A 23,877-nucleotide genomic window follows, 5' to 3' on the forward strand; every position below is an offset into this window, starting at 1 on the left:
TTGAAGGACCTCAGCCTTGAACAGATGAGCAGCCCCGCACTGCCCACCCACCATTTCCTACATGACACCTCAAGCCTGGCTTCCACGCACAGGAGCTTGGGGAGTGGCTCTCCAACTGCAGCGGTTTCTTTAGTTTTAATGAAAATTTAAACAGCCTCACGTGGCCAGAGGCTCCTGCATGAAACAAGGAAGTCTGAGAGCAGGACAAGAGCAGGGGGAGGGGGACTGGTGGTGGCCCAGCCACCCCTCTGAACACTGCTCCTTTGCTTCGGGTGGGCAGTGAGGAGCCCTGACTCCAGCCCATCGCCTCTGGGCTCTAGGCTGGCCCTGGGGTTTCCTGCCCACATTCAGCCCGGGGGGGCCTGGGCTCAAGAGGGTGGAAGAGGTGCCCACAAACAGTCACCAACACCAGACTGGACAGACACGCACCCAAACACTGCACATGGCCCCCCACGATGAAGAGGGGGCCACACGGACGGGAGCAAAGCAGCTGGGGCGCAGGGGGTTCCCCAGGCACAGGAGTAGGCAGTCAGAAATGGGGTGGATCAAAGGGCAGGTCAGAGCCACACCCGGAGCAGCACAGCCCGAGACCCCCGTCTGCCCACCCCCGCCAGCCCCACGCCTTGGTCTGACGCCCACACAGCCACAGTGCATGTCCCCACCTTGAGCTAGGACCAAGGGGTCTCCCGGCAGTGGAGGGCCCCCGCACCCACCCCATCCACCTGCTTAGGGTCCCCTTGCCGGGCAGCCCAGGAACAGCCCACCCACAGGTGTCCAGGGCGGGACCCTTTCCTGCAGACCTACTGTGCACCGGGTGCTGCACAGGGGCTCCTGGCTGCTCCAGTCGGGGCACAGAGATGCCCTGGCTGAAAGGTGTGCACCCAGGATAGGCCGGCCCTCTGTCCCAGGGCCTCAGCCTGGGGCCCCCAGGGGAAGCTGCTGGTCACAGGCAGGGACACACGGACACACGGGGAGGGAGGGAGGAGCAAAAAGCGGGGTCGAGGGGGGAGCCACAGAACGTGCCGGAGAGCCGGGGGCTCCCGTGAATCCTCACCTGGAGTCCTGCTTCAGGGTCAGCCACCTCATCCCCAAAGACAGAGCGGACGTGAAAGGGGCCCGAGAAGGGCAGTGACATGATTAAAGGCACTTGGGGGGGGCAGGCAAGATTTTCCAGATTGGGGGAAGGGAGGGCAAAAGAGGAGAGAGAGAGAGAGAGGCTGAGACGAAAGTTGTCTGGAGGGGAGAGGCGCGCAGGCGGCGAGCACAGGGAGCCGCGACAGGCCGGAGGGGCCGCGCCAAGGGCCAGAGAGTGCCCATTGGGCAGAGCTGAGGGCAGCCGTGCCCACCTCCTCGGCCTCAGGGTCCTGGGGGCTCACAGGAGGGGCTGATGGCAGCACCAACGGGAACCAACAAAGTGGAGCAGCCTCGGGGCTCCCCAGACACCAGGCTTGCTGCTCCCCCTCCCTGCCCACCTGACCACAGCCCCGTGCTGGGCCCCTTGGTTTGTGCCCATGAGAACAGAGGTCACTGCCTAGGATAAAGCCACTCTGGTCTGGGATCTAAAGGGTCATCTCTGCTGCTCTTTGGGCTGGCTGGAGGCAAAGCACTGCTGATGTTTCCAGGTCAGCTCCAGTGGCCAACCCGCTTTGGGAACTCAGGGGTGGGGTACATGCCCCTCTCCGATGGATGCTGAAGCAGGGCTCAGCCCAATGCCTTCACAGCTGAGCAGCCTTCAGTCCACAGGGCAGGAACAAGCAGGCAGCATCTTTGGCCCATGGCCTGGGGGATAGGACTCCCCGTGCAGGTGTGGACACGGCACCCGGGAACCCCTGAGCTCAGAGATACACAGCAGTACATGGGCAGGTTGGAGGTCACCAGACTCGAAAGTGGTGAATTGATCTGGCTTTCTTTCAAAACTAGGAAAACAGCAGGGGCTATCACCCTAACCCCAGCAGAGATCACCCCCGGGAGTCCCCATCTGGGGTCCCGGTCTCAAATTCACCTGAACCAAACAGAACTGCAGGGGCCTAGACAGACACGGGTAGTGCCGAGGGGGTGTGAGGCGGGGCAGGAGACCCTGCCCAAAGGGAACCCTCTCCCACTCCTCCATCCTCCAGAAACCTCCACAAATCAAGACCTGCAGGGGTGGTGTGAAGACCTCCCCTCAGAACAGCACCCCCCGCACTGCCTGACCCTGATCCGCAGTGTTTGGGACACCCCGTGGGAGTGTCCACCTGGGCCACCCTTGACTCAGAGCAGCCCAGACCCTGTGCCTGGAGCCAGTGGGACCGCTCCCCTGGAAGCCCCCCACCTCCCACCCAAGGGGCTGCAGTCACAGGCGGGCAGACAGGAGTTGTCCCTCAGCTCGGGGGCCTGGAAGGAGGCATAGACCCAGGTGCCCACATCGCCACCGGGCAGGGGTCCTTGCGCAGTGGCATTGGGGAGCATGCACAGGCCCCGCAGCAGCGCGAGCTCCACGGGACACGCAGAGAAGAGCGGAGGCGGCAGAAGGCAGGCGGGCACTGACCTGGGAGACGGCTCCGGCTGGGGCTCCTTCCTGCAAACAGAAGCACAGGATATCAGAAGCTGGCCCAGCGGTTGGACCCCACACAGGGCCCAGCTGATGCACAATGCTCCCATGGGCCAGGGCTGTGTGTGAGGGGTGCAGAAACAGCCCACATACCCCCAGGAGCTCCCCGGGGGGTCCAAGGAGGCAGATCCCGGAGGGACAGTGAATCTGGAAGGGGTCACAAGTTTTGAGACTGAGGGTGCTAACACCCCATGTTTATGGACACTTGTTTTAATCAGCATCACCAATATTAACAAACTTTGAAAGAGGCAGTGTGAAGAAAGCTCTGGAGCTGTCGAATTCCACAGTCGATACTCAGGACAGCTAAGGTCCTTCACTTAACCATATCCACGAGGACTCTTCCAGATAAGGTCATGTTCACAGGTCCCAGGACACAGATGAATCTTTGCAGGGGGGCACCATCCAACCCTCTCCAGATGCCCCACTGCTGAGAGCTCTTCAAACAGCCCTGGGCGCTGGGCCCAGCAGGCATCCTCCCCTCCTCTCCCACTGGCCAGTCCGTGTCCTCGGCAAGCCCGTCTGTGTCAAGTGCTCCGGGAGTCGCAGGTTTTGTAGTCGTGAAGGAACCAGCAGGTGCTACCCATGTGTCTCCACCCGATGCTCCAGGGTGGACTCTTCCTCTGACCTGTGGCCAGAGCACCAGCCTCCCCGCCCCATATGGAGCACCACCGCCACCCCATGCCCACCCCCAAACCAGCCGCCCTCAGGATAGGAGCCAAGACTGGTCAGCAACAGGGGAAAACCGCCAGCAGCACCAGGGCCTGAGGCAACAGGATGTGAACATCCTGAGCCATCAGGGGCCTTAGTCCAGCTTGGGCACCCCTACTGGCCCTTACGGAGCCATGGGGGATTGGAGCCGGTGGATGCTCCCGCCCACCTGAAGGTAAGTCCGGACTTGCTCTTGAGGTTCCGCAGCAGCTCCAGCTGGTTGAGGGGTGGGATCAGTCTGCAGCAAGAGGACAGGTGAGTGAGCCCCCAACCCACCAGAGCCCCAGGGAACCCCATGCCAACTCTCACCAGAGTCCACATCTCACATGGGGACACAGGCCATGACCTGTCACAGGCAGAAACAGGAGGAGTCCATGGCGGCAGCAGACCCCCGGGGAGCCCATGCCTCCACCTCTGCGGCCCAGGCACTTTCTGTATTCCTCTGGGTTCACTTTCCCTGGGCACCTCGGCCCTGGGAGTGGATGGTACCCAGGCCATCCCTAGATGGGACACCCACGTGGAGCAGGTCCAGCAGGGCACCAGAAAATGGGAGGGCGCCCTCCCCCTTCCCAACCACTGAACACCCCCTGGATTTGCAGCACAGTTGAAAATGCAGTCCCCAACATCCTAGGACTCCCAGACCCCTCTCTCACTGAGCCACTCTCTGCCAAAGCTGAGTAGGGCGGAGGTCCCAGGAAAGGACTGTGCTGGGCAGAGCCCACTGGGCGGCTCCCAGATGGAGTCCCACCCACGAGGACAGCCACATGCTGGCCTGCCTGCCAATCCAGCATTCAGCGCTGTGGCCACCAGCAAGGAAGCCAGAGGTGAATCAAGTCCCTCTGGGATGCCAGGAAGTGGTCTGTACACCTGGGAGGCTCCTGGGGAAGCCCACACCCCCACCTCCAGCTGCAGGAGCCTCACCCAGAGACTTGGGTCCCCATACTGTCTGGGGACACTTTTGTCCCTCCCCCCGCACCCCATTCCCCACTCCCCACCTGGTTCCTGGACACTTTCAACCCTCAGCTTCCATCTCGTCCATCAGTCACCCTGTCAGCTTCCAGGCACTGGTCTCTCCTTCCTGACTCAGCCTCCACCTGCTCTGACACCCCCACTGGCTCTGATAAGCCCACCTGCTCTGTGACCCCCCACTGTCTGTGACATCCCCACTGAGTCCCAGGCCCCCAAACCCTGTTCTGAGCCTTCTTGACCCTGGGGACCCCTGACCCTCCCAGGCAACTGTATCCAAGCCTCTCCTGGGCATTCTCACTCTGTCCTACAGTACCACCATTCCCCACACACCCTGGCTCCAGCCCCGACCCACTCCCAACCCTTCCACGTGCCCCATGTCCCTGCTCCCCGGATGCCCATCCTCCTCTGACCCGCTCTAGTCCTCCTGCTCGGACTCCCCACTGTCTCCAAAACAGGAAGATCTCTGACCCCTTGCACCCGCAGCCCTGACCTGCCCCTGCCACTCAGTCTCCAACTTTGCTCTGGTCTCTCCCAACTCCTCCCTGCCCAGCCGTGCCCCTAGCACCCAAAGGAACGCCCGTCCCCCAGCCCTGCCCTGGTCATTGCCATCCCAGGGGAGCAGATGTGGCCCCCCTCTCTGTTCCCTCTGCAGCCCCAGCCCCGCCAGGCCTGGATCCTGGGAACGCTCGCCCTCCTCTTCCCCCTCCCCACTCCTCTCCAAGGCTGTCCCCTGTCCTCTTAGGTCCAGACCAAGCAAGAGGCCTGGGCAGTTCAGTCGGCTCAAGCCATGGGTACAGGAGAGCCCCAGGATGGACACTGGGGCAGAGCTGGTCTCCTCACTGCCTTGAGCACCCACCATGGCCTGGAGCAGAGACCCCGGGCAGCTGGACCCAGTCAGCCCCCACACGTGGGTCAAGGGCAGGGACACGCAGTTAGGACGCCATGCCTTGGACACAGAGCGGCAGGGGACAGAACACAGACGGGCAAGGACGTGCAGGCACCACACACTCGAGGGCCACGCACACACAGTCCAGTCGTGGGGGACGAGAGTGCAGCGGGCGACAGGGGTGGGACACACAGGAGCGAGCGGTGTTAGTCTAGGGGTCAGCTGGCTGCGGAGGACACCACCAGCCCCCAGGCCCGGGGCTGGGCAGGGGTGTCTCCCCGGACATCGGTGGGTGTGGTGCTGCTGGAGTAGGTGAACCAAGGGGCTGCTGGTCTGGGAGGAGCCTGTCAGGGTCTGAAGCAGGGTCCCCCCACCTGGAGCCCCAGGAACCCGGGTCAGCAGCCAGGAAGGATACTGGTCCCTCACCACCCCGCCTCTGGGGGAGGGGTCAGGCCCTCCTGCCTGCGGACCCTGGCCCTGCCTGGCCCCCTCTTCCCTTCTGGGAGCAGAGGATTAATTCTGACAGGTTCCCACAGAGGGCACCAAGGGAGGATGAGAGATCCCTGCTCTGCAGGGCGGAGTACGGTGCCACCACTCTGAGGGGAAAGGCAGGGCCTACAAAGGGCACAGGGGACCCTTCCTGGAGCAGCTTGGCACCCTGGTCTAGACAGGGGACCCCAGGAAGTGAGCTGTCTGGTGCAGACATGGTCAGTGGGGCTACATGGATGGGCCACAGAACCCTCTGTCCACGGCCTTGAGTCTCACTCTCACTGCAGTGGGAAGACTTGGGGCTGGGGGAGTGGATGCAGAGAGAGAGAGAGACCCCAAGCCCAGAGCAGTCTGCCAGGACTGGGGGCTAACTGGGAGTGCCCCAAACTGGGACAGCCAATACTCCGTCTCCACTACCTCTGCACTGGGCATAAGTGGGGCCCCGGGGGCAGGGTGGAGGCGCAGGGGCAGGACCCCAGCCACTGAGACAGGCAGGAAGCAGAACAAGGGACAGAAAACACCTGGACAGACAGTTCCAGCACAAGAAAGCAGCTTGGGGGTGGGGGGCAGTCAGGAGAGGGGACCAGGGGAGCGAGGAGGGGGCATGTGGCTCCAAGTAGGGGCCACAGGCTGGGCAGGGCTGGCTCAGGGGGCCCCGGGACAGTCCCCAACAGAACAGAATCACACTACACGCTTTCCGCCCATGCAGTCCTACCTGGAGGCCCCGTAGGTTTGAGTTTGCGAGCTTTCAAGTGTTTTTCACACACACACAAAGGGAAAGGAACAGAAGATTGTAAAAGAACGGGAGAAGAAAAAGGAAATGAAAAAAATAGTCGAGGAAAGTGGGGGAAACAACAGAACAAAGAAAATTAGCACGAGGGTCGGTCCTGCCTTGAGGACTGGGAACACAGGGCCTGGGGTAAGAGCGAGTGCCCTTGGGCCCCCGGCACCCCAAGACTGAGTGTCCCTGGGAGTGATGGTGGGTCAAATGCTGGAGAGGGGAGTGGGCAGCACTGTCTCCCAGGTGACAGATCCTGGGAGAGGCAGGTGGGGACCTGCAGGAGGACTCTGCCCCGGTGAGGGCTCCATTGGGTGGACACTCAGGGGCAGGTAAGGGGACTCTTCTGGCTGAAAGGACCCAGAGTTCAGCGTTCACTGGAGGGCATCTGACCTTCATGGACTCTGGCCAGGCCCCACCCTTCTCACCTCGGACCTCATTCTGAGCCCGGGCCTGGCACCAACACACCCCAGGGGCAGAGCCTGGAAAGGTGCCCACTGTCCATGTGGCCCCCAGGGGGGCTCCCCAGGACCCTCTGTCCCCCGCAGGGATCGTGGGGGTGTCTGCACCTTGTCCTGTTGGGGCCTCTCTGTGGTCCGGGGGTCTCTCCTTCCTCAACAGAGACCCTGGCCCTCACTAGGGGTCAGAGGGTCAAGGATATCCTTTTGCTTCTAAACACAGGGCCCCCCACCAGCGGGGCTGCACCCGGCTGCCGTCCGTGGAAGCAGCCGCATTTACCTCCGTGAGCTCAGGGGGCCGTGTCCACCAGACTCACACACTACACCCCTGACAGCAAGGACACTAAGCAGGGGACGGAATGAAGGTGAAAAATAAAAGCCGCAAACTATAAAACAGAGAACAAAGTTAATAAAATAAATCACACACGACTCGTTTCTGAAAAGTACATGTTTTAAAGAAAAAGAAACAAAAAGCAAACAAAATGATGAGCAACTGAAAACGGGGATTAAGGACAAATGGGGGGCACACCCAGGCAGCGTGGGGGGCGCAGAGGTACCTGTACATGGGGACGGTCACTGTGCGCTCGTAGTACTGCCACGTGGAGTGCAGGTCCGTGCGCGACAAGTTGGTGGCATAGAACCTCCAGGCGGACTGTAGAGAGGAGGGGGGTCAGGCGCCGCTAGGGGCCCTCCCGCCTCTCCCAGGGCCTCGCTCCCACGCATCCCTGTGCACTGGCCTCTGGACAGCAGCCCAGTGTCGCTCCCATCCCCATGGGCCACAGTCACCTCTGCAGAGTAGAGTTGGGAGCGGGGACCCAGCAGTGAGTCCGCACGGAACTCCAGTTCTTTCCCTTCCATCTGTCCCACCTAATGCCTGGCAGCCATCACTCGGCATCATGGTCACCTTCCTGCCCTCCCCAGGGGACAGGAGGTGAGGGCCAGAGCCAAGGACATGGGCCGCATCCTCCACTGTAAGGCTGAACCCCTGCAGGGCCTGGCCTTTACACCAGCCTTGGCCAGGCCTGGCCTCTGCTCCCAACTCTCGTTAATCAGAGTAAAATACACATAACGTAAAATTCACCCTCTTAAAGGGCACAGTTGATTGGTGCTAAGCTCGTTCCTGATGCTGTGCAAATGTCCCCTTGACAAACACCACACTTTCACCACCTCAAGACCAAGGGCCCCCAATCCACCAGCATGACTCCCCACTCCCTCCACCCCTGGCCTGCCATCCCTGATCTGCGTCAGTCTCTGCGGTTCCCCACTCTGGACACTTCCTAGCAATAGAATTTCAGTGGCAGGCCTCCTGGGTCTGGCTCCCTCCGTTTAGCACGTTCCCAAGGCCTGTCCCTGGTGGAGCCCATGTCCAAGCCTTGTTCTTTTTAAGGCCAGACATATTCAAGCATGGGGCTTCCCAGGGGGCTCAGTGGTAAAGAATCTGCTGCAATGCAGGAGATGCAGGTGCAATCCCTAGGAAGATCCCCTGGAGAAGGAGATGGCAACCCACTCCAGTATTGTTGTCTGGGAAACCACATGGACAGAGGAGCCTGATGGGCTACAGCCCATAGGGTTACAAAGAGTCAGACACAACTGAGTGACTGAAAAACAAGATTCGAGCCTGTGGACGGACCACACCTTCTGCACCCTTTCACTGGCTGAGGCAGTGTTTCAACCTTTGGCTCCTGTGAATGGTGCCATTGTGAACACCTGCGTGAAGGACTGTGGCTAAACACCTGTTTCCAGTTCTGTTGGGTGTTCACCTAAGAGTGGGATTGCTGGGTCGTGTGACAGGTTTAACCTTTGGAGGAGCCACTAAACTGTCTTCTACAGCAGCCACACCATTTCACACCCACTCCCACAGCGACATATGAGGGTTCTGACTTCACATCCTCATCAACACGTTTTTTAAATTGTGACCCATCCTGGTGGACATGAAGGACTCTTGCTTTGCATTTCCCCCATGAAGAACGACACTGAACATCTTTTCACGTTCTTATAGGCCATCTGGTATATCTTCTCCAGAGAGATGTCTACTTAAATCCTTTGCCCATTTCTTAGTTGGGTTGTTTGTCTGTTTGCCATTGAGCTGCGAGTCCTTCATGTATTCTGGATACCAGATCTCCATCAGATATCTGATGTGCAAATATTTTCTCCCATCCTGTGGGTTATCTTTTCACTCTCTAAGGAGACAGTTCAAATAGTGCCCTTGGACGCATAGAAGTTTTCCTTTCATTTCTTATGCTTTTGGTGTCATATCTAAGAAACCAGTCTCAGAGGCTGACTTCCTACCGCATGAAGTCAGGTGAAGTAAGCACTTACCGTCTTCTCCAGTCACTTCTGAGCCTGCGTTCAGCGCTGGGCATGTGTGGGCTCATGGAGCCCCCAGTGTGTGGAGGTCCTTCCCCAATTCCTCCCCATCTCCTGCCCTCCCCCAATAACTCGGAGCTTCTCAGAGAGGAGGGGGCTGCGGGGAAGTGCTGTCTGTTCAGGCCGCGCTCCTTCCCTAACCTTGCAACCTCTGGCAGTGCTGTGACTTTGGTGTCAATAGTGGGTGGGACTATTGTCAATGAGGGGGCGGGGGGGGGGGGCATTTTTGTTCTTCTTTACACTCTTTTGCATTTAAAAGAAGCAGTCATTTGAAGTTCTCACAGTGAAAGACAGGTATACATATACACACAAAAGTAGGCTGCAACCTGGGAAAGAAAACATCTTTAAAAAAACAAGCCAAGCCATGTGAGGGACCAGGCCAGTGTTCAGCCTGTAGTAAAGGCCAGTCAATGCCAAAAGTCCACTGGATCCCTGGTCCTTGGGAAGGGCTGCAGGAACCTCAGCCTCTCAGGCAGCCTGTGCCCGGCCCGAACTTTCAGGATAGCTCAGGAAGCACCGCTGGATACTGCATGGCCACTGTGACCCCAGTGATGGGGTGGGTGGTGCAGGCTGGGCAGCACAGACATGGCTCTGCCACCTACCTGCATGGGGGTCACTGAACCCCGATCCCACAAGTGCAAGGCAGCGTCGGTGCTATGAGGGGACAGCTCGGGAGCACCGGTGACAGCCTGGCCCAGGGCCTATAGACTGCTGGCCCTGATGTGCCATAGGAGCTGGGCCTCTGCAAACATCTAAGCGGTTCTCAGCACAGACTTGAATTCCCCAACAGGAGACAAATACCCAGTGGGGCTTCGCTCCAACACCGCGGGCCCAGGCCAGGGGTCCCATGGGTCCATGTGGGGCCCACACGGGGGCTATCTGGACGCACCTGGATCAGACCTGCTGCGGGGTTCCGCCTCTTCTCAAAGTGCTTCTGACGGTGCTGCTCTTGAACTTTCAGGGCAAAGCCAGACCCCAAAATGCCCTGCAAGTCACTGGGGTCAGACAGCACCCAGGGACCAGAGCCCCCCCCACCTTGCCTGCACACTCCGGGCTCCGCCTTCTCGCCCCCACCCCCAGCCCCTAGTCACCAGGAGACAGACTGGGGGGCTTCATCCTCACAGGAGCTTGGCAGGGCCCACTCTGAACACACCTGGGCACAAAGGTTGCCGTCCTCCCATTCTGTCTACACTACAATGAGCCGGGGGTGAGGCCCAGGGTCTCAGAGAAGACCACCCAGACAGCAGCACCACCAGCTCCCCCATGTCCTGCACAGCTGCAGTTGGAGGGCTAACAGGGCCCCCATGCCTTCTGCAGGAGACCCGCCAGAGACGTGTCATCCACAGCACCGCTCCTGGCCACAGGGACCCAACTGGTCAATCCCAGGGCTAGGAGGTGCTGATGGGGACCCACAGATGCAGTGAGAGGGGAGCCCTGCCCTGCCCCATGTGACCCCAAGGAGAGAAGTGGTCACCGAGGAGGCCAGACTCTGTCCCCCGCAAAGGCAGGAAGGGCAGGACTCACAGCAGGAAGAGCGAAGAAGGAGACACCGATGAGGGTGAAGGTCGCTGCCAGGAGCCTCCCGTTCCAGGTCTGAGGGTACTTGTCCCCGTAGCCAATGGTTGTCAGGGTGATCTGTGAACAGAGAGCCTGCACTCAGGCAGACCTGGCAGGAGCCAGGGCCCTCTCTGAGGCCTCAGGGCAGCTGGACAGACCCATGCCCCATGCTGCCTACATGGGGCCCGTGAGGCAGGGGTCACCACCAGCCACCCTTCCCCGCTCAAGAACCAAAATGAAACTCTCCAACAGGGCGTGGGGTGGGGGGGCGGGGTGTTCAGCCTCCACTCTCATTTTACACCTGAATTGGGCAGGACAGGTTCACCCAGGAGGGCCGAGCTCCAGCCGGACGGGCAGCCGGGAGGCTCCGACAAAGCCGGAGCCTGACAGGTGATAGGGCCAAGGGACCCTCTGAGGATGCTCAGGGGTCATCTGGGGGCCTTTGGAGGGGGGCCTTGTGAGCTGAGGCCAGAGAGGGAGGGGCCCAGCTGCCAGGAGGGGCATGGAATTGGGGCACCTCCACACACATGGTCTCACGAACTTCTCCCTCAGAAGGTCATGCAGTCCCAAAACAAAGGCAGACTTGGGGACGTGGGGGGATTGCTAAGGCTTCGGCCCTCGGGGCCAGCATTCAAGGCCAGTGTTAACGGCCAGCATTCGGGAGGCCAGCTTGACAGCAAGGTGGTGGGGGGACTCCCCCAGTGCCCATGAGGCCCCTCCAAGGACCACCAGCCCACAGAGCAGTACAAGGGGATCTCAGGTGGAACGGTTCCCAAGAATGATGGGGCGGAGCCAATCTCATCCCATCACAGAGCAGAGTGAAACTTTAAAGTCTGCAGTTCACAGAGAAGGGACTTCCCTGGAGGTCTCTTGGTCAAGACTCAGCAATAAAAGTGCCGAGGGCCCAAGTTCAGTCTCTGGTCGGGAACTAAGAGCCCCACACGCCAAGAAACATGGCCGAAAATGAAACACTAAAATAAAAATAAAGTTCACAGAGGAAACCCCCGGTGTAGGTGGGGAATACCCAGAAGGGGTTGCCCGTCTGAGTGTCCAGCACCCCCAGAAGAGCTCACAAAGGAGGGGCACTCCGGCCCCCACCTGGAGGCGTCCATGGAAACAGACAAGGAGGAGGTCCTGGCTCGAGCAATCGGGGTCAAGGTCTGCGGGGCCCTTTGGAGGGTGGCCCAGGAAGCCTTTTCTCAGAAGAGGCCATTGCACCAGGTGACAGGAGAGGGGCCCTCAAGGGGCCCAGGAGGTAGGTGGCCATGAGCATGGGCCAAAAGTTTACCAGCTCTGGACGGAGTCCCCCTCGTCAGGAGCAGCCTGGGAGGTTGAGTCAGGGGGGTCTAGCTCCCCTTTTCAAACTCTGCTCCATCAACATGACAGGCAGCACCGCCCCTCCCCCTCCATCACAGAGATCACACAGGTTGGTCAGCGGAGAAGGAACCGGCCATGGCTGGGTACAGGCTCCGAGGGCCAGGCTTCTTGCCGCCCCACATAGACCAGTGCATCCCCCACCAAGGCCCATCTGGGACGCCACCTCCACATGGCATTCTGGTCAGAAGCAGCCAGCCGATGGCCCCAGAAAGATGTCTCCAGCCAGGTTAGGCAGGAGAACTGGGGCACACCGTGGGGAGGAGTGGGGGGATCTCATACCATGGGCAGGAGGGACCCCAAGGCAGGCCACGCCCGGCGAGCACGTCCTTGGTGAAGGTCCCTCTCCTTGGCCCCAGAGGCCAGACACTCACCAGGCCCCACCAGAGTGCGTCCGCGTAGGTATCAAAGTGATCGTTCTCCCCCTTCTCTGCCAAGTACACCAGAAATGAGGCCAGGATGAGGCAGAGGAAGCCGATGTACCAAGCAGTGACCAACTCCTGAAAGAGATGGCCACGTCACAGCGGCCAAATTGGCGCCCAGCCCAACCTGCCCAGGAGCACAGGGCCCCATCTGGCTGGACGTTCGCTGAGCTCTGGGTCCCCTGGGCTTCCGGGGCAGGTACGCCTCACGAGAGCCGGCTGCAGAGTCCCCGGGAGCCCCAAGCCTGGGCAGACAGGAGAGGCAGCTGGTTTTCCAGCCCCAACCCCAGCCCTGGGTGGTCCCACACCTGTGTACCTCACCCCTAGAGGATGGCAGGCAGGGATGGCCCAGAGCCGCATCCACCCAGGAAAGGAGTGGTCCTGAATGGCTGTTAGGCAGGCAGGCTGGAGAATGTTCCCTGAGGCTGAGGGACACTCCCACTTTGTCTTGTTAACCAAGGCCCAGCCTCGGGGCCTCAGACAAGAAGGACAGTGGGGAGGAGGCTGGGGGCCAATAAGCCCACCCACCAGCAGGATGGCCTCTCCGCACAGCCTGGCAGGGTGGGATCTGGGCTTGTGGAACTCCTGGGAACACACGGTGGGGATTGGGAAGGACCTGGGACTGCAGCCACCTCACAGGTCCCACAGCCCGTGGCCACCACGAGCCTCAGTCTAATGTGCAGGTGACTGGGGAATGGGCACTAATCTAGTACACCCAACACCATGGAGCCAGCCGGTTCTGGGCCTGGCAGAAAAGCTGGGGAGACGAGGTCAAGGGTCAAGTCATGGGAAGACACCCAGAGGAAAAGAGAGGCTGTGTCATGCCCGGCCAGCCCTCCCCACCCTGGCCTGGCACCCTCACCTTGCTGTGCGCATAGACCACGGAGCCCAGCAGCTTCCAAGTGCCGCCCCGCCGGTCCATTCGGATCATGCGCAGGATCTGCAGGAAGCGCAGGCTCCGGAGCGCCGATGTGGCGAACACATTGCCCTGGGAACCGGCAGCCAGCACCGCGATGGACGCGATGAGCACCATGATGTCTGCGGGAGACGGCGGAGCTGGGGGGCGGGCCCTCTGCTGCAGAAGGGCGGCCCCCACCAGGGCTCCGGAAGGATGGACAGATGAACGCACACAAAGTACCAGCATGGCGTGGTTCCGCAGTCCACCCAGCCCAACCCGTCCCTAGGCACGGCCACCCGGCACCTCATTGCCCTGCACTCAGGCCGCATCAACCACGGGCTCTGCTGCCAAGAGGGCAGGTGGGAAGAAACTTTCAGAAAAAGCTGGTCCTGCATTTGTGCCTGCCCACCTATCCCCACCGGGCCTCACCAATCACACAGAAGGGCTTCCGGGCAAACTTGAGCCGCCCTCTCCAGCCGCGGTACCGACAACAGCAACCCGCAGCCCAGATCCGCACGAAGTACTCCACACCGAACACCACGATGGTCACGATTTCCTGCGGGTGACGCTGCAGCTGAGCCACTACACTGGATGGGGGGCTGTCCTGTGTAACTGGTGTGGGGCCCCCGTCCTGTGTTGCTGGTGTGGGGCCCCGTTCTGTGTAGCCGGTATCAGTGCGGGTCCCTGTCCTGCGTAGCCAGTGTGGGGTCCCCATCCTGCGTCGCTGGTGTAGGGCCCTGTTCTGTGTAGCCAGTATGAGTGCGGGGTCCCTGTCCTGTGTAGCCAGTGTGGGGCCCCCATCCTGTGTAGCTGGTGTGGGGTCCCATCCTGTGTAGCTGATGTGCATTCAGGGCACAGAGGGTACAGCTGATGGAGGGTCTCAGGTAATTGTCAAGTTGGGGGTGCTCCCAGGCCTGGGGCAGCCCCAGGACACAGGGCAGGGGGGAGGAGGACTCCCCAGAGGTGCATCTGGATGCAGGATCAGCCTCCCTGCAGCCCTGCCTCCCATCACTAACAGCAACACAGAAATTACCCTGCAGTTGCCATGGCGCCCACCCCTACCCATCACAGGAGTGCTGTGAGCTTCACAACCCCCACCCCACACCCACATCTGCAGGGAAACACCCCACACTCCGAGGTGGAGGGGGCCACCCAAGCCCGCAGGCTCCAGTGAGAACGGAAGGTGGGAAAGGGCAAAGGGACAGCGGAGGCGGGGGCTGTCAGGTGCTGTGATGACACAGGGTGGGGGGCAGGCCGGGAACGGGGTGCTGGGGTGTTGTGGGGAGGGGCCAGTGGAGGCTGAGGAAGCTGCAATATCACCGTCAGGAGGGGAGGCTGGGAGGAACCGAAGGGCTACCAAGAAGAACAGTGGGTGCCATGAGGGTGGGGGTCCCTGCCAGTGGGGGACCTGGAGGGTCAGACCAACAGGATCAAGGACAGGCTGCCGCCCGCGGCCTCGAGTGCCATCAGGCCCTCCGCGCCATCCTGCGGGACCCACCAGGATGTAGAGCGCGCCCTCAGAGCTCTTCTCGTACTCCTTGATGGTGGAGAACACGGACAGCACAAGGCAGGAGAAGACCAGCAGGAACCTAGGGACCGAGCAGAGGGCGGTCAGCCAGGCCGGGCGCCCAGAGCAGGGGACACCCCCCAGGGCTCCATGGCGATGACCAGCCTCATCTGCTCTCCAGGACACCCACCACGTGTCCCTTGTCTGTCTGCTCCCAAAGCTCTCAGAGCAAACAAGGGGCACTGCCTCCTGGGTCACTGGGCAAATGAGAACTGAGCAAATGCCACAGTCTACCCTCAAGCAAGGCACCCAGGCATGGTCCCCCATCCCTGTCTACAACTGTCCTTGCCAGGCTCACAGGCAAACACTTCCTGTCCCCTAGTTCACACCGGCTTCACCCATGCCGTCCAGCATCCTTGACCACCAGAACACGCCTGTAGGCAGTGTTGGGAGTGGGCACAGAGAACTAGTCAATTTCCAGAACCAGGAACCGCTGGGCAGTAGGTGTCCAGCCAAAGGGGACAGGGTGGGGCTGACATCCCAGGGAGCAGAGCCCCTGAGGGCTGCTGATGGGGGTCTAGGGCTCCTGAGGTGCTCTCCCACTTTACCACCACCTGGGAAACCCCAGGCATCCAGCTCCACCGTCCCTGGGCATCGAGACCACTGGCTTCCTTGGTGGCAGAGGTGGGGTGGGGAATGAGACCCTCAGAGCCAACGCCACATAGTCCAAACCCAGCCTGGCCACGGCGACAGTGACGTGGGCCTGGCCTGCCCAGTCTGGCCAGAATCACCGAGGGGGTGCTCAGCGCCAAGGCCTACTGAGCCTCAGTCAGACCCAGGGGTACCTCCGGTGGTCCTGCCCACGTGCCCGGAAGAGGCCTGGCAACAAGGCCGAGAGAGACACAGGCCACCCCGCTTACAGGGCTGACCCAGCCCCTCCTCGGAGCATGGCCTCCTGAAGACAGCTCCATCATCGCCCCTGGCCCCATCCGTGTCCCTGGCTCCATCATCACCCCCGGCTCTATCTGAAGGCCGCTGGCACAGACAAAAGGCATGCGGGGAAACGGTCACATTTCAAAACCGCAATTAATTTCCTTTGTTCATTAGCCAATTTATTCAATTAGCTGAGCCCAGGGACAAAAATGTCCAGATGTCTCATGTGCCTTATATCCATAAATCTCTGCCCACAGTATCCTCCCCTCAACTCTGCTGTTGAGAAGGAACCCACATGCCCAGAGAGGGTCTGCCAGGGTTGGAGGAGATCCCAGGGCAGTGGGTCAGGATGCCAAGGCCTGTGTGGTGGGAGAGACTGAGGTTGGTCGCCCACTTCAGAAGGGGCACTGGGACCCAGCTCAGCTCAGTACCGGGACTTGGGAGCTGGGGGGACACACGACCCGGTGGGCTTCCCTGGGGAGGTGTCCATCACACTGCAGGGTGAAGAGCTAGCTGGTGGGGCCAACAGAGAAGGGAAGGTGTTCCTGACAGAGGGAAGAGTAAGTGGAGTGGCCCTGGAGTGGGTAAGGGGTAGACAGTGAGTCCGGGACCCAGCAGAGGGTGAGTCTGACCAGACTAGAGATCAGGGTGTCCAGGGTGCCTGACATCATTCTTGTCTGCTGGGGAGGCAGGGCCCAGTGCCATACCCACAAATGCCAGCTCCTTGTGCTGCATAAGAACACTCCTCTAGAGAACAAAGAAAAGGCCAGGACTCTGGGTGACCAGGCCCTCTCTGCCTGGCTTCCTCGAGGTGGCTCTGCCAGCATCTCAGAACATTCCAGAATGTCCCACTCTTCCTAGCAGACAGAGGCCAGGCTGTCAGGAGCCCCACCAGCAGCTCAGGAGACAAACCTGCAGCCCAAGGTGGGAACCTCACAGCGTTCCTCCCCTCTCCCCCAGAAAGTGCCGGCCACACTCCCAGTTTTGTTTCTGATGTTTTGGGACAGATGGCCACAGATGGCACCGCCAGGGGGTGCAGGGGAGGCAGCGGGACGGACGCTTGGAAAAAGGCTGGCACGCCCACTCGGCAACGAGGAGGAAGCAGAGGAGGGTAGCAGATGCCCCCAGGGAGCAAGCACCCCTTACTCTGTGCTGCCAGGTCCAGGTGAGGCCCCCACAGATCCAGAGGGACACCTCCAAAGTGCAGTGGTGCCCCCACAGTCCTTGGCCACTCGCAGGCAGCTGGCTGATGGAAGTCACTTACTCCAGGCCTCTCCCGTCTGCGGGCACCTCAGTGACTGGTGGCCATCCCCACCCAGCACCCAGCTGCAGCCTGGCACCTGAGACTTCCATCGCCCATGCCCATCTATAGACAGGGAGGCAGAGGCCCCACAAGCCCAGGAGGGGGCTCTGCCTCTGGCCTCCTGGCTTCAGACACTGCATCCTTGGTGACAAGGGGCACTTCAATGGGGCCTGGCCCCCCACTGGAGCTGGTGGGGGTGGGAGGCTAGCTCAGACGCAGGTGCTGCCCTCCCACAGGACAACACGGGTGACCACCCCTAGCCCTGTGGCCATTGCAAGGTGCCCACTGCAGTTATGCTGGGGCCTTGGGCACTGAGGCATCCTGGAGATGCTGGCGAATCTGAGCCAGGCAGAGCCTCTCTTGCCTTCATGACCTGGGTTCTGGCCTCCGGCAGACTCCTCGGAGCTGGCAGCTGTGTCTCAGAAGAACTCCCTCTGCCCCGCTGCTCCTCAAGAGAGGAGTTGCAGAGGTGCGGGGCAGACACTGCCAACAACGCTGGGGCCCTGGGAGGCCAGCTGTGTGCTGGGCACTGACCCTCAGGCCCCAGAGTCTGTTTCCTCCCAGACAGACCGGTGAGCGGGTCCACCCCACCCCACGCACGCTGGGAGACCAGCCCCTCTGCTGCAAGGTTCAGCTTAATGCCCAGTACCATCCTGCACCTCTCCTTGCCACCTGACCAAGGCCCCAGACCCTGGGGGAGGGGAGTCTTCACGCCCTCCAGCCCAGGAACTATCCAGGCTGCAGGGAAAGAAAGGAGCGGTGGCAGGAGGTATCCACAAAGGCAGTACGTGGTGGCTAATTATGATAATGAATTCAATGTCAGGATGCTTCTCCTTGGCAGCAGTTGCCATGGAGACAAGCATCTCGAGCAGTTGGTCCCCAGCCCCAGACTCCAGGGGCTGTGATGGGGGGCAGGCAGGGGGGCGGGGCAGGCAGGCACAGCGGACCTTGCTCACCACCTGGAGAGTGAGCATCAGCCAGAACCACCACAGCCCAGGTGCACAGCCGGGCCTGCACCACCCAGAGCACCCAGTCTACCAGCGGCGATGGCGGGGGGTCGGGGTGGGGCTGGCCCCAGCCCTGCAGGATCCAAAGCAGCAGGAGAGACCTCCACCAGATGGCAGGAGGGACTTCCATGGCCTAAGCTCTGAGCAGAGATGGACCCCTCTTTTGAAATAGGTCCTGAGTGCAGGGGTCTGACGACAGAGAGGAGGGGCAGGCAGGAGATGACGGGAGGGACTGAGGGTGCTGGAGGCTTGGGCGTCAGCCAGAGGAGCCCCACAGCCAAGGCTGACAACACCCATTGAGGCAGGGAGCCCACAGCTGTGCCCGCAGGCCCTGGGTGCCCATGTGTGTGGTCTGCCTGCCCCTGTGCTCTGGGGAGGGACAGCCCCCACTTCCGGAAGGAGACCCCACTGCCTCCGGTTCTTCCCTCCTGCCTCCTTCCCCCATCTGACTTCAGGGAATATTTCTCTTCTGGCAAAACATGACTAAGCCTCTGCCACCTCATCCCACGTCACTGTTGGGAGGGCCGTGGTGCAGGCAGGGATGGCCCCCCTAAGGTTGTCCCCGCAACCCAGACTCCCCCCTCTCCAAAGACTGAGTCAAAAGGTAGCTGGGATTACTCGCCTTATTCTACATATTTAATGAGATAGGTGTACATGCTCAGTCATGTCTGACCCTGTGTGACCCCATAGACTACAGCTTGCCAGGCTCCTCTGTCCATGGGATTCTCCAGGCAAGAATACTGGAGTGGGTTGCCATGCCCTCCTCCAGGGGATCTTCCTGACTCGGGGATCGAACCCACATCTCTTACGTCTCCTGCACTGGCAGGGGCATTCTTTACCACAAGTGCCACCTGGGAAGCCCTTAATGAGATAAACCTCTCATAAGCAGGTGGCAGGATTGGGAGGAAAAATAGTCGTGTTGCTATCACCCATTTGCTCGCCCCCAGGCCCCAGAGCTGGGAGAGGAGAGTGGGAAGGGGTCACTGACATCGAGCCCCACCCCCAGGCTGGAATTCACAGCATGTCTGCTATGCTCCAGGCACCCAACAACTGACAGACGGGAAAAGTGTGTGTCCATTTTACAGATGAGAGCACAGAAGGAGCACAGAGGCTGTGAAGCTGCTCACTGCAGCCATGGGGGCCAAGCCTGAGCTCCCCTTCCACTGGCGGGGTCCCCAGAATAACGTCCATTCTGATAAGACTGTGCCTCCCTGGGGGCCGGGTGACCCAGGAGCCAGGAGAGACCGGGGGAGGGGGAGCCACCAGTGTGAGGTCCCTGGGGAACCTCCCGTTGCCTCGTCCTTCAGGACTGCAGCCGGCGCCGCAGCCTGGAATCTAATTTCACTGCCTAATAAACTGCTCTGCCTCCAGGATCCACTGCCACGTCCAATCTCTGGGAGCGACAGGAAGCCTGGATTCCTGACGGCGGTTCAAGGTGCAAAGCAGATGCAGGGAACCACTCGTCATCCTGCCAGGATCAGAGGGAGCTGGAGGTTCCATGCAGACCTCTTCCCTGGAGCCTGGGCCACCAATGGGGCAGCACCCAGTCTACTGCAGCCCAGCCAGGCCAATCAAGCCTGCTGCCAGGAGAACAGAAGACACTTGGAGACACCACCTGAACCTAAGGCCATGGCAGTGAAGGAGGTGGGCCCTGGGAACCTTGCAAACAGCATGAGCTCAATCAGTGCCTTGGACCTGACAGGCTCTGACCCAGAAATCTCAGACCCTGGGAAGGTTCAGCTTCAGACTCAGCATTCAAGGCCTCTACAAATGACCTTGGCCTCCCTTGTTCTGGCCCCCAACGCCTTCCCCTGCTCCCTGCTGGACCAGAGGTCACTCCACATCCACAGCAACCCCCACATCCAGCCCTCTCTCTCCCAACACCCAGGGCAGGAAGGCGTGCTCGGGGGACCCCTTATGCTCCCACTGGCCAGTACCTCGGATGGCTCTTGTCCTCCAAAGCCTCGGCCACAGGGAGAATCTGGTGAATGTCTGGTCCTACCCTTCCCACGCACCAGTCCCCTGACCACGCACCAGTCAGAAGCCCCAGGTTCCAAGGGACCCCCCAGTACCCCCAAAAGAGTAGACATCTGTGGTGAAGCCCCAGGGGCTCCAGGAGCTACAGGAAGGGCTCTCCCCTGGGGCCAGGCCAGACAGGAGGACCCCTGGGGCCCTGGCAGGAAACCCACTGGCTCAGCACCCACAGAGACCACTTCCCCAGCCCTTCCCATCTCGTCCCCAAGATGGCCGCTGCACGTGGGATCACTCTCCAGTAGTCACCTGTCTGCACCCAGAGCCAGCACTGACAAAGGCTCACCCGAGTGCCCTCCTCCATCCCACGTCAAACAGGTTTGGGGGTATTTTTTGTTTGTGTGTTTATTTTAGCCACACTGCATGCAGGATCTTAGTTCCCTGCCCAGGGGTTGAACCTGTGCCCCTTGCAGTGGAAGCTTGCAATCTTAACCACTGGACGGCCTTGGAATTTCCCCTCCATCCCCCATCAGAGTCCACCCGCAGCCAGCCTGCACACATGGATGGGTCCCCTCGTCATCCCCAGCCTCCTCAGACACAACAGTCCCCACCAGGCTCACAGCCCTCATCAGGGGTCCTCCCTGCCAAGACCCCATCTCAGGCCTGCTCCACCAGACTCTTCCATCTCTCTGTTCCCCATTCCCACTACCCGACACCCTACCAAGACACCTGGAGGAGTGCCCATCTCCTCCCGCCAGCTTCCCTGCTCCAGGGCCTTTGCACGCTCTCCTCTACTGCCCAGCACTCTCTGCTGCATCCCCAGTGCAGGGCTACCCCCGTCCTCATGCCCAGGTGCCATGCTCAGCGTCACCTTCTGCAAGAGGCCCCCACCTCCCTCCAGTTTCTCTCCTGGCGCCCCCAATCATCCTGGTGCTAGCTCTCTTCACCTGCTCTGCTCATCTGTCCCCTCAGTGTGCAGCCAGAACCCGCACACGGAGTGGGCCCACATCCTGACAAAGGGCAAGGTCAGCTCCAGCCCACAGCCTCCATCAGACAAGGCTCGATAGTGCAGACCCGCCAGACAGTTTGGGAGTAAGGAGGCAAGAAGGGGCCACGGACAGAGGCCCAAGGGACCCAGAGGCTTCTGAAGGCAGAGGGTGGGGGTCGTGGGACCAGGAGAGTACGGCACACCCCAGGGAGCCTGGCCACACATGAGTTCACAGGCAGCAAACGCACTCATTAAAAACAGGAAATGTTTGCGTGTGTCCACACAGAGCCATGAACTCAAGTGTTCACAGCAGCTCCAGACACCCCAAACTGAGGGGGACACCCCACAGGTCATCAGCAGATGCACAGTGGGCAACTGGCCCCTCTGCAGTGGAACATGCTCAGCCTTTAAGGGGAGCAAAACACTGACCCAGGTCACAACTTGGATGAACCTTAACACATGACACTCAGTGAAGGAAGCCAGATGCGAAAGTCACACAGTATGTGATCCGCTCCCATGAAATGTCCAGAACAGGAGCTACGGCCCCAGGGGCTGGAGGTGGGGAGACAGACTGGATGGGCTCAGGTGTCTTAGAGGGGGACAAACACGTCCCAAGACCAGAGACAGCTGGTGGCTGCCCCTCACTGTGAACCCAAAAAACGCCCCCAATTGGCCACTTTGGAATGACTAATTGTACATTCTGTGAGTTTCACCTCGATTACAGAAGAAAGACGGGCAGGTTGTCAGGCTCTGAAGAAGCAAGTGAAGCCCCATCCACATGCTTGTGCCCAGGCCAGCCTTCTCACCTGGGTCTCAGCTTCCCTCTGAGAAAGTCTTAGATAGCCCACCCCTCCCCACACACTGCTTCCCACACCCCTGCCAGCAGGGAACCTGACCCATCCTTAGAGGAAAGACACTGCTCTGAGGCCTCTGGGGACAAGAAGGGCCCCAGCCTCCCCTAGAGAAGCCTCAGCATCCACTCGCAGGGAGCAGGCAGCCACTAGCTGGTTGATTTCCTCAGTCGTGGGAGAGGGTCCCCTCCAGGTGTGTGTTCTTCCATGGTTTTCACTGAGCTCTGTCCTCATAAGGCCTGGACTCCCCCAGGCCCGGCTCACTCTGGGGGCCCCGTCTGGAGGTGTGTCCCCCGGGCCTGCCACACACTCCCCCAACACAGGCACCTTTGGGGAACTGCCCTAATCGGGCGGTCAGCATGGCTGACTCTGGCCCCTACAGGTCCCACAGCCCCGCCACATGGAAGCCTGGGCAGGAGTGGGGTGGGGACGGGTCCCCGAAGGGCACACTGCTGTGGACAGGCTTCTGGGCTCAGAACACAGTGCAGATACCAGCTTTCGGGGGAGAGGGGCTCCCCCAATGAGGGGGTCAGTTTGGACTACACCCCTGGTATCCAACATCCCCTTTGTGAGCACAGGAGCCACTCGGGGCTCAGGGCACCCCAACCACTGTTCTCCTGACTCAGGATCTCTCATAGAGTCACCCCCCACCCACTGCCCCCAGGTTGACGGGACGGCCAGGTTTGCTCCCCCAGACTCTTCCTGAAGACCCTCCAAGCAGCTCTCAGGCTGGTCCTCCCACCACACTCCCACGGCTCCCAGCTCACTGGTCCTTTACAGACACCCCCAGCGTCCTCTCAGCCTGCACTTCACGCCTCCAGCAATGGAGGGCTCACCCTCGGGCAGGACCTCATTTTAACAAGCCCCCTCCTGGGCCCCTCCCCAGGCCAGCACCCAGAGCCACTAAGGGCGCAGGGTAAGGGACTGGGGACAGGGCCACGTTTTGCCCCACTCCGGAGAGATGGGGAGCCTTGATGACAGAGACAAAGTCCAACATTTGCCCAACTGAGGCTTGTCTGACTCCACGGGTAAATCCCCACTGCGCACGGTCAGTGTGGAGGAGGGTGACAGAGTCTGAATCTGATCTCCTTTGAGAAACACAGATGCTCGGAAACAGATCAGGAATGACAAACGCGCCTCCTCGGGTTTTCTGCACCTTCTCCGTCTCCTACAGTGGACGTGTGCAGTATTCAGAATCAGAAAGGATAGAAAGAAAGCACCATAAACAGGTGCTTCTCTAAGAGGCCGCCAGCCCCCTCTCTCAGACCACGCGGTGCTGTCTGCCCACTGCATTGCCTGAAACACTGGGTTTCCATCCAGAAGATATTAATTCAGCTCTCAGCTAATTAAACTGCAGATTGGAGAGAACCATCTTGGAGAACGTTAACCAAGGAGGAAAGAGCACTCTAAGCACAAACAGCTGAATCTGGAGACAGAAGCAAGTGGTCCAGACAAAGGGTGCCCATGCGTCTGCCCCAGGAGCCCCTTCCCCGCGCCAGCCACTCGTGGACAAAGCCCCCGTTCTCCACGGTCCTGCACGGAGTTCACAGGGAGAAACAGCCAAGGGTTCCTGATCAGGACCACGGCCAGCGCCCTGCCCAGCCCTCCAGTCACACAGGACCCAGCCTCCCATCCCGACCCCAACAACCCCCCACCAGAGGCTGAGCTCTAAACACTCCCACTTCTTGTTCCTCCAGTGAAAGTCAGAACCCTGCATCAGACCCTGCCCTCCTACTGGAGGGCCGTCCAGGTACTGCCACTACATCCTACATCAAGGCTCCGTCTCCCCCGTGGATATGGCCCAGCAGGACTGGCAGTCCC

At 60.5% G+C, this 23,877-nt stretch overlaps 1 protein-coding gene across 9 annotated transcripts in view; it reads right to left on the minus strand.

Moving 5' to 3' along the window:
- KCNQ2 (potassium voltage-gated channel subfamily Q member 2) overlaps positions 1 to 23,877 on the minus strand; it is a 48,420-nt gene that overhangs the window by 17,393 nt on the left and 7,150 nt on the right. For 7 of the 9 annotated variants that reach the window (XM_027559129.1, XM_027559133.1, XM_027559128.1 and 4 more), the window contains exons 2-11: positions 14,995 to 15,085; positions 13,926 to 14,052; positions 13,461 to 13,636; positions 12,551 to 12,676; positions 10,770 to 10,880; positions 10,135 to 10,230; positions 7,436 to 7,530; positions 6,358 to 6,387; positions 3,468 to 3,536; positions 2,528 to 2,557 (exon numbers count right to left, since the gene is read on the minus strand). In XM_027559129.1, coding sequence (XP_027414930.1) covers positions 2,528 to 2,557; positions 3,468 to 3,536; positions 6,358 to 6,387; positions 7,436 to 7,530; positions 10,135 to 10,230; positions 10,770 to 10,880; positions 12,551 to 12,676; positions 13,461 to 13,636; positions 13,926 to 14,052; positions 14,995 to 15,085 — 951 coding nt within the window. The remainder of the gene's footprint in view (positions 1 to 2,527; positions 2,558 to 3,467; positions 3,537 to 6,357; positions 6,388 to 7,435; positions 7,531 to 10,134; positions 10,231 to 10,769; positions 10,881 to 12,550; positions 12,677 to 13,460; positions 13,637 to 13,925; positions 14,053 to 14,994; positions 15,086 to 23,877) is intronic. The other 2 variants (XM_027559131.1, XM_027559136.1) reach the window with 1 other exon arrangement.

This window comes from Bos indicus x Bos taurus, chromosome 13 (assembly GCF_003369695.1).
Source record: "Bos indicus x Bos taurus breed Angus x Brahman F1 hybrid chromosome 13, Bos_hybrid_MaternalHap_v2.0, whole genome shotgun sequence".
NCBI lineage: Eukaryota > Metazoa > Chordata > Mammalia > Artiodactyla > Bovidae > Bos > Bos indicus x Bos taurus.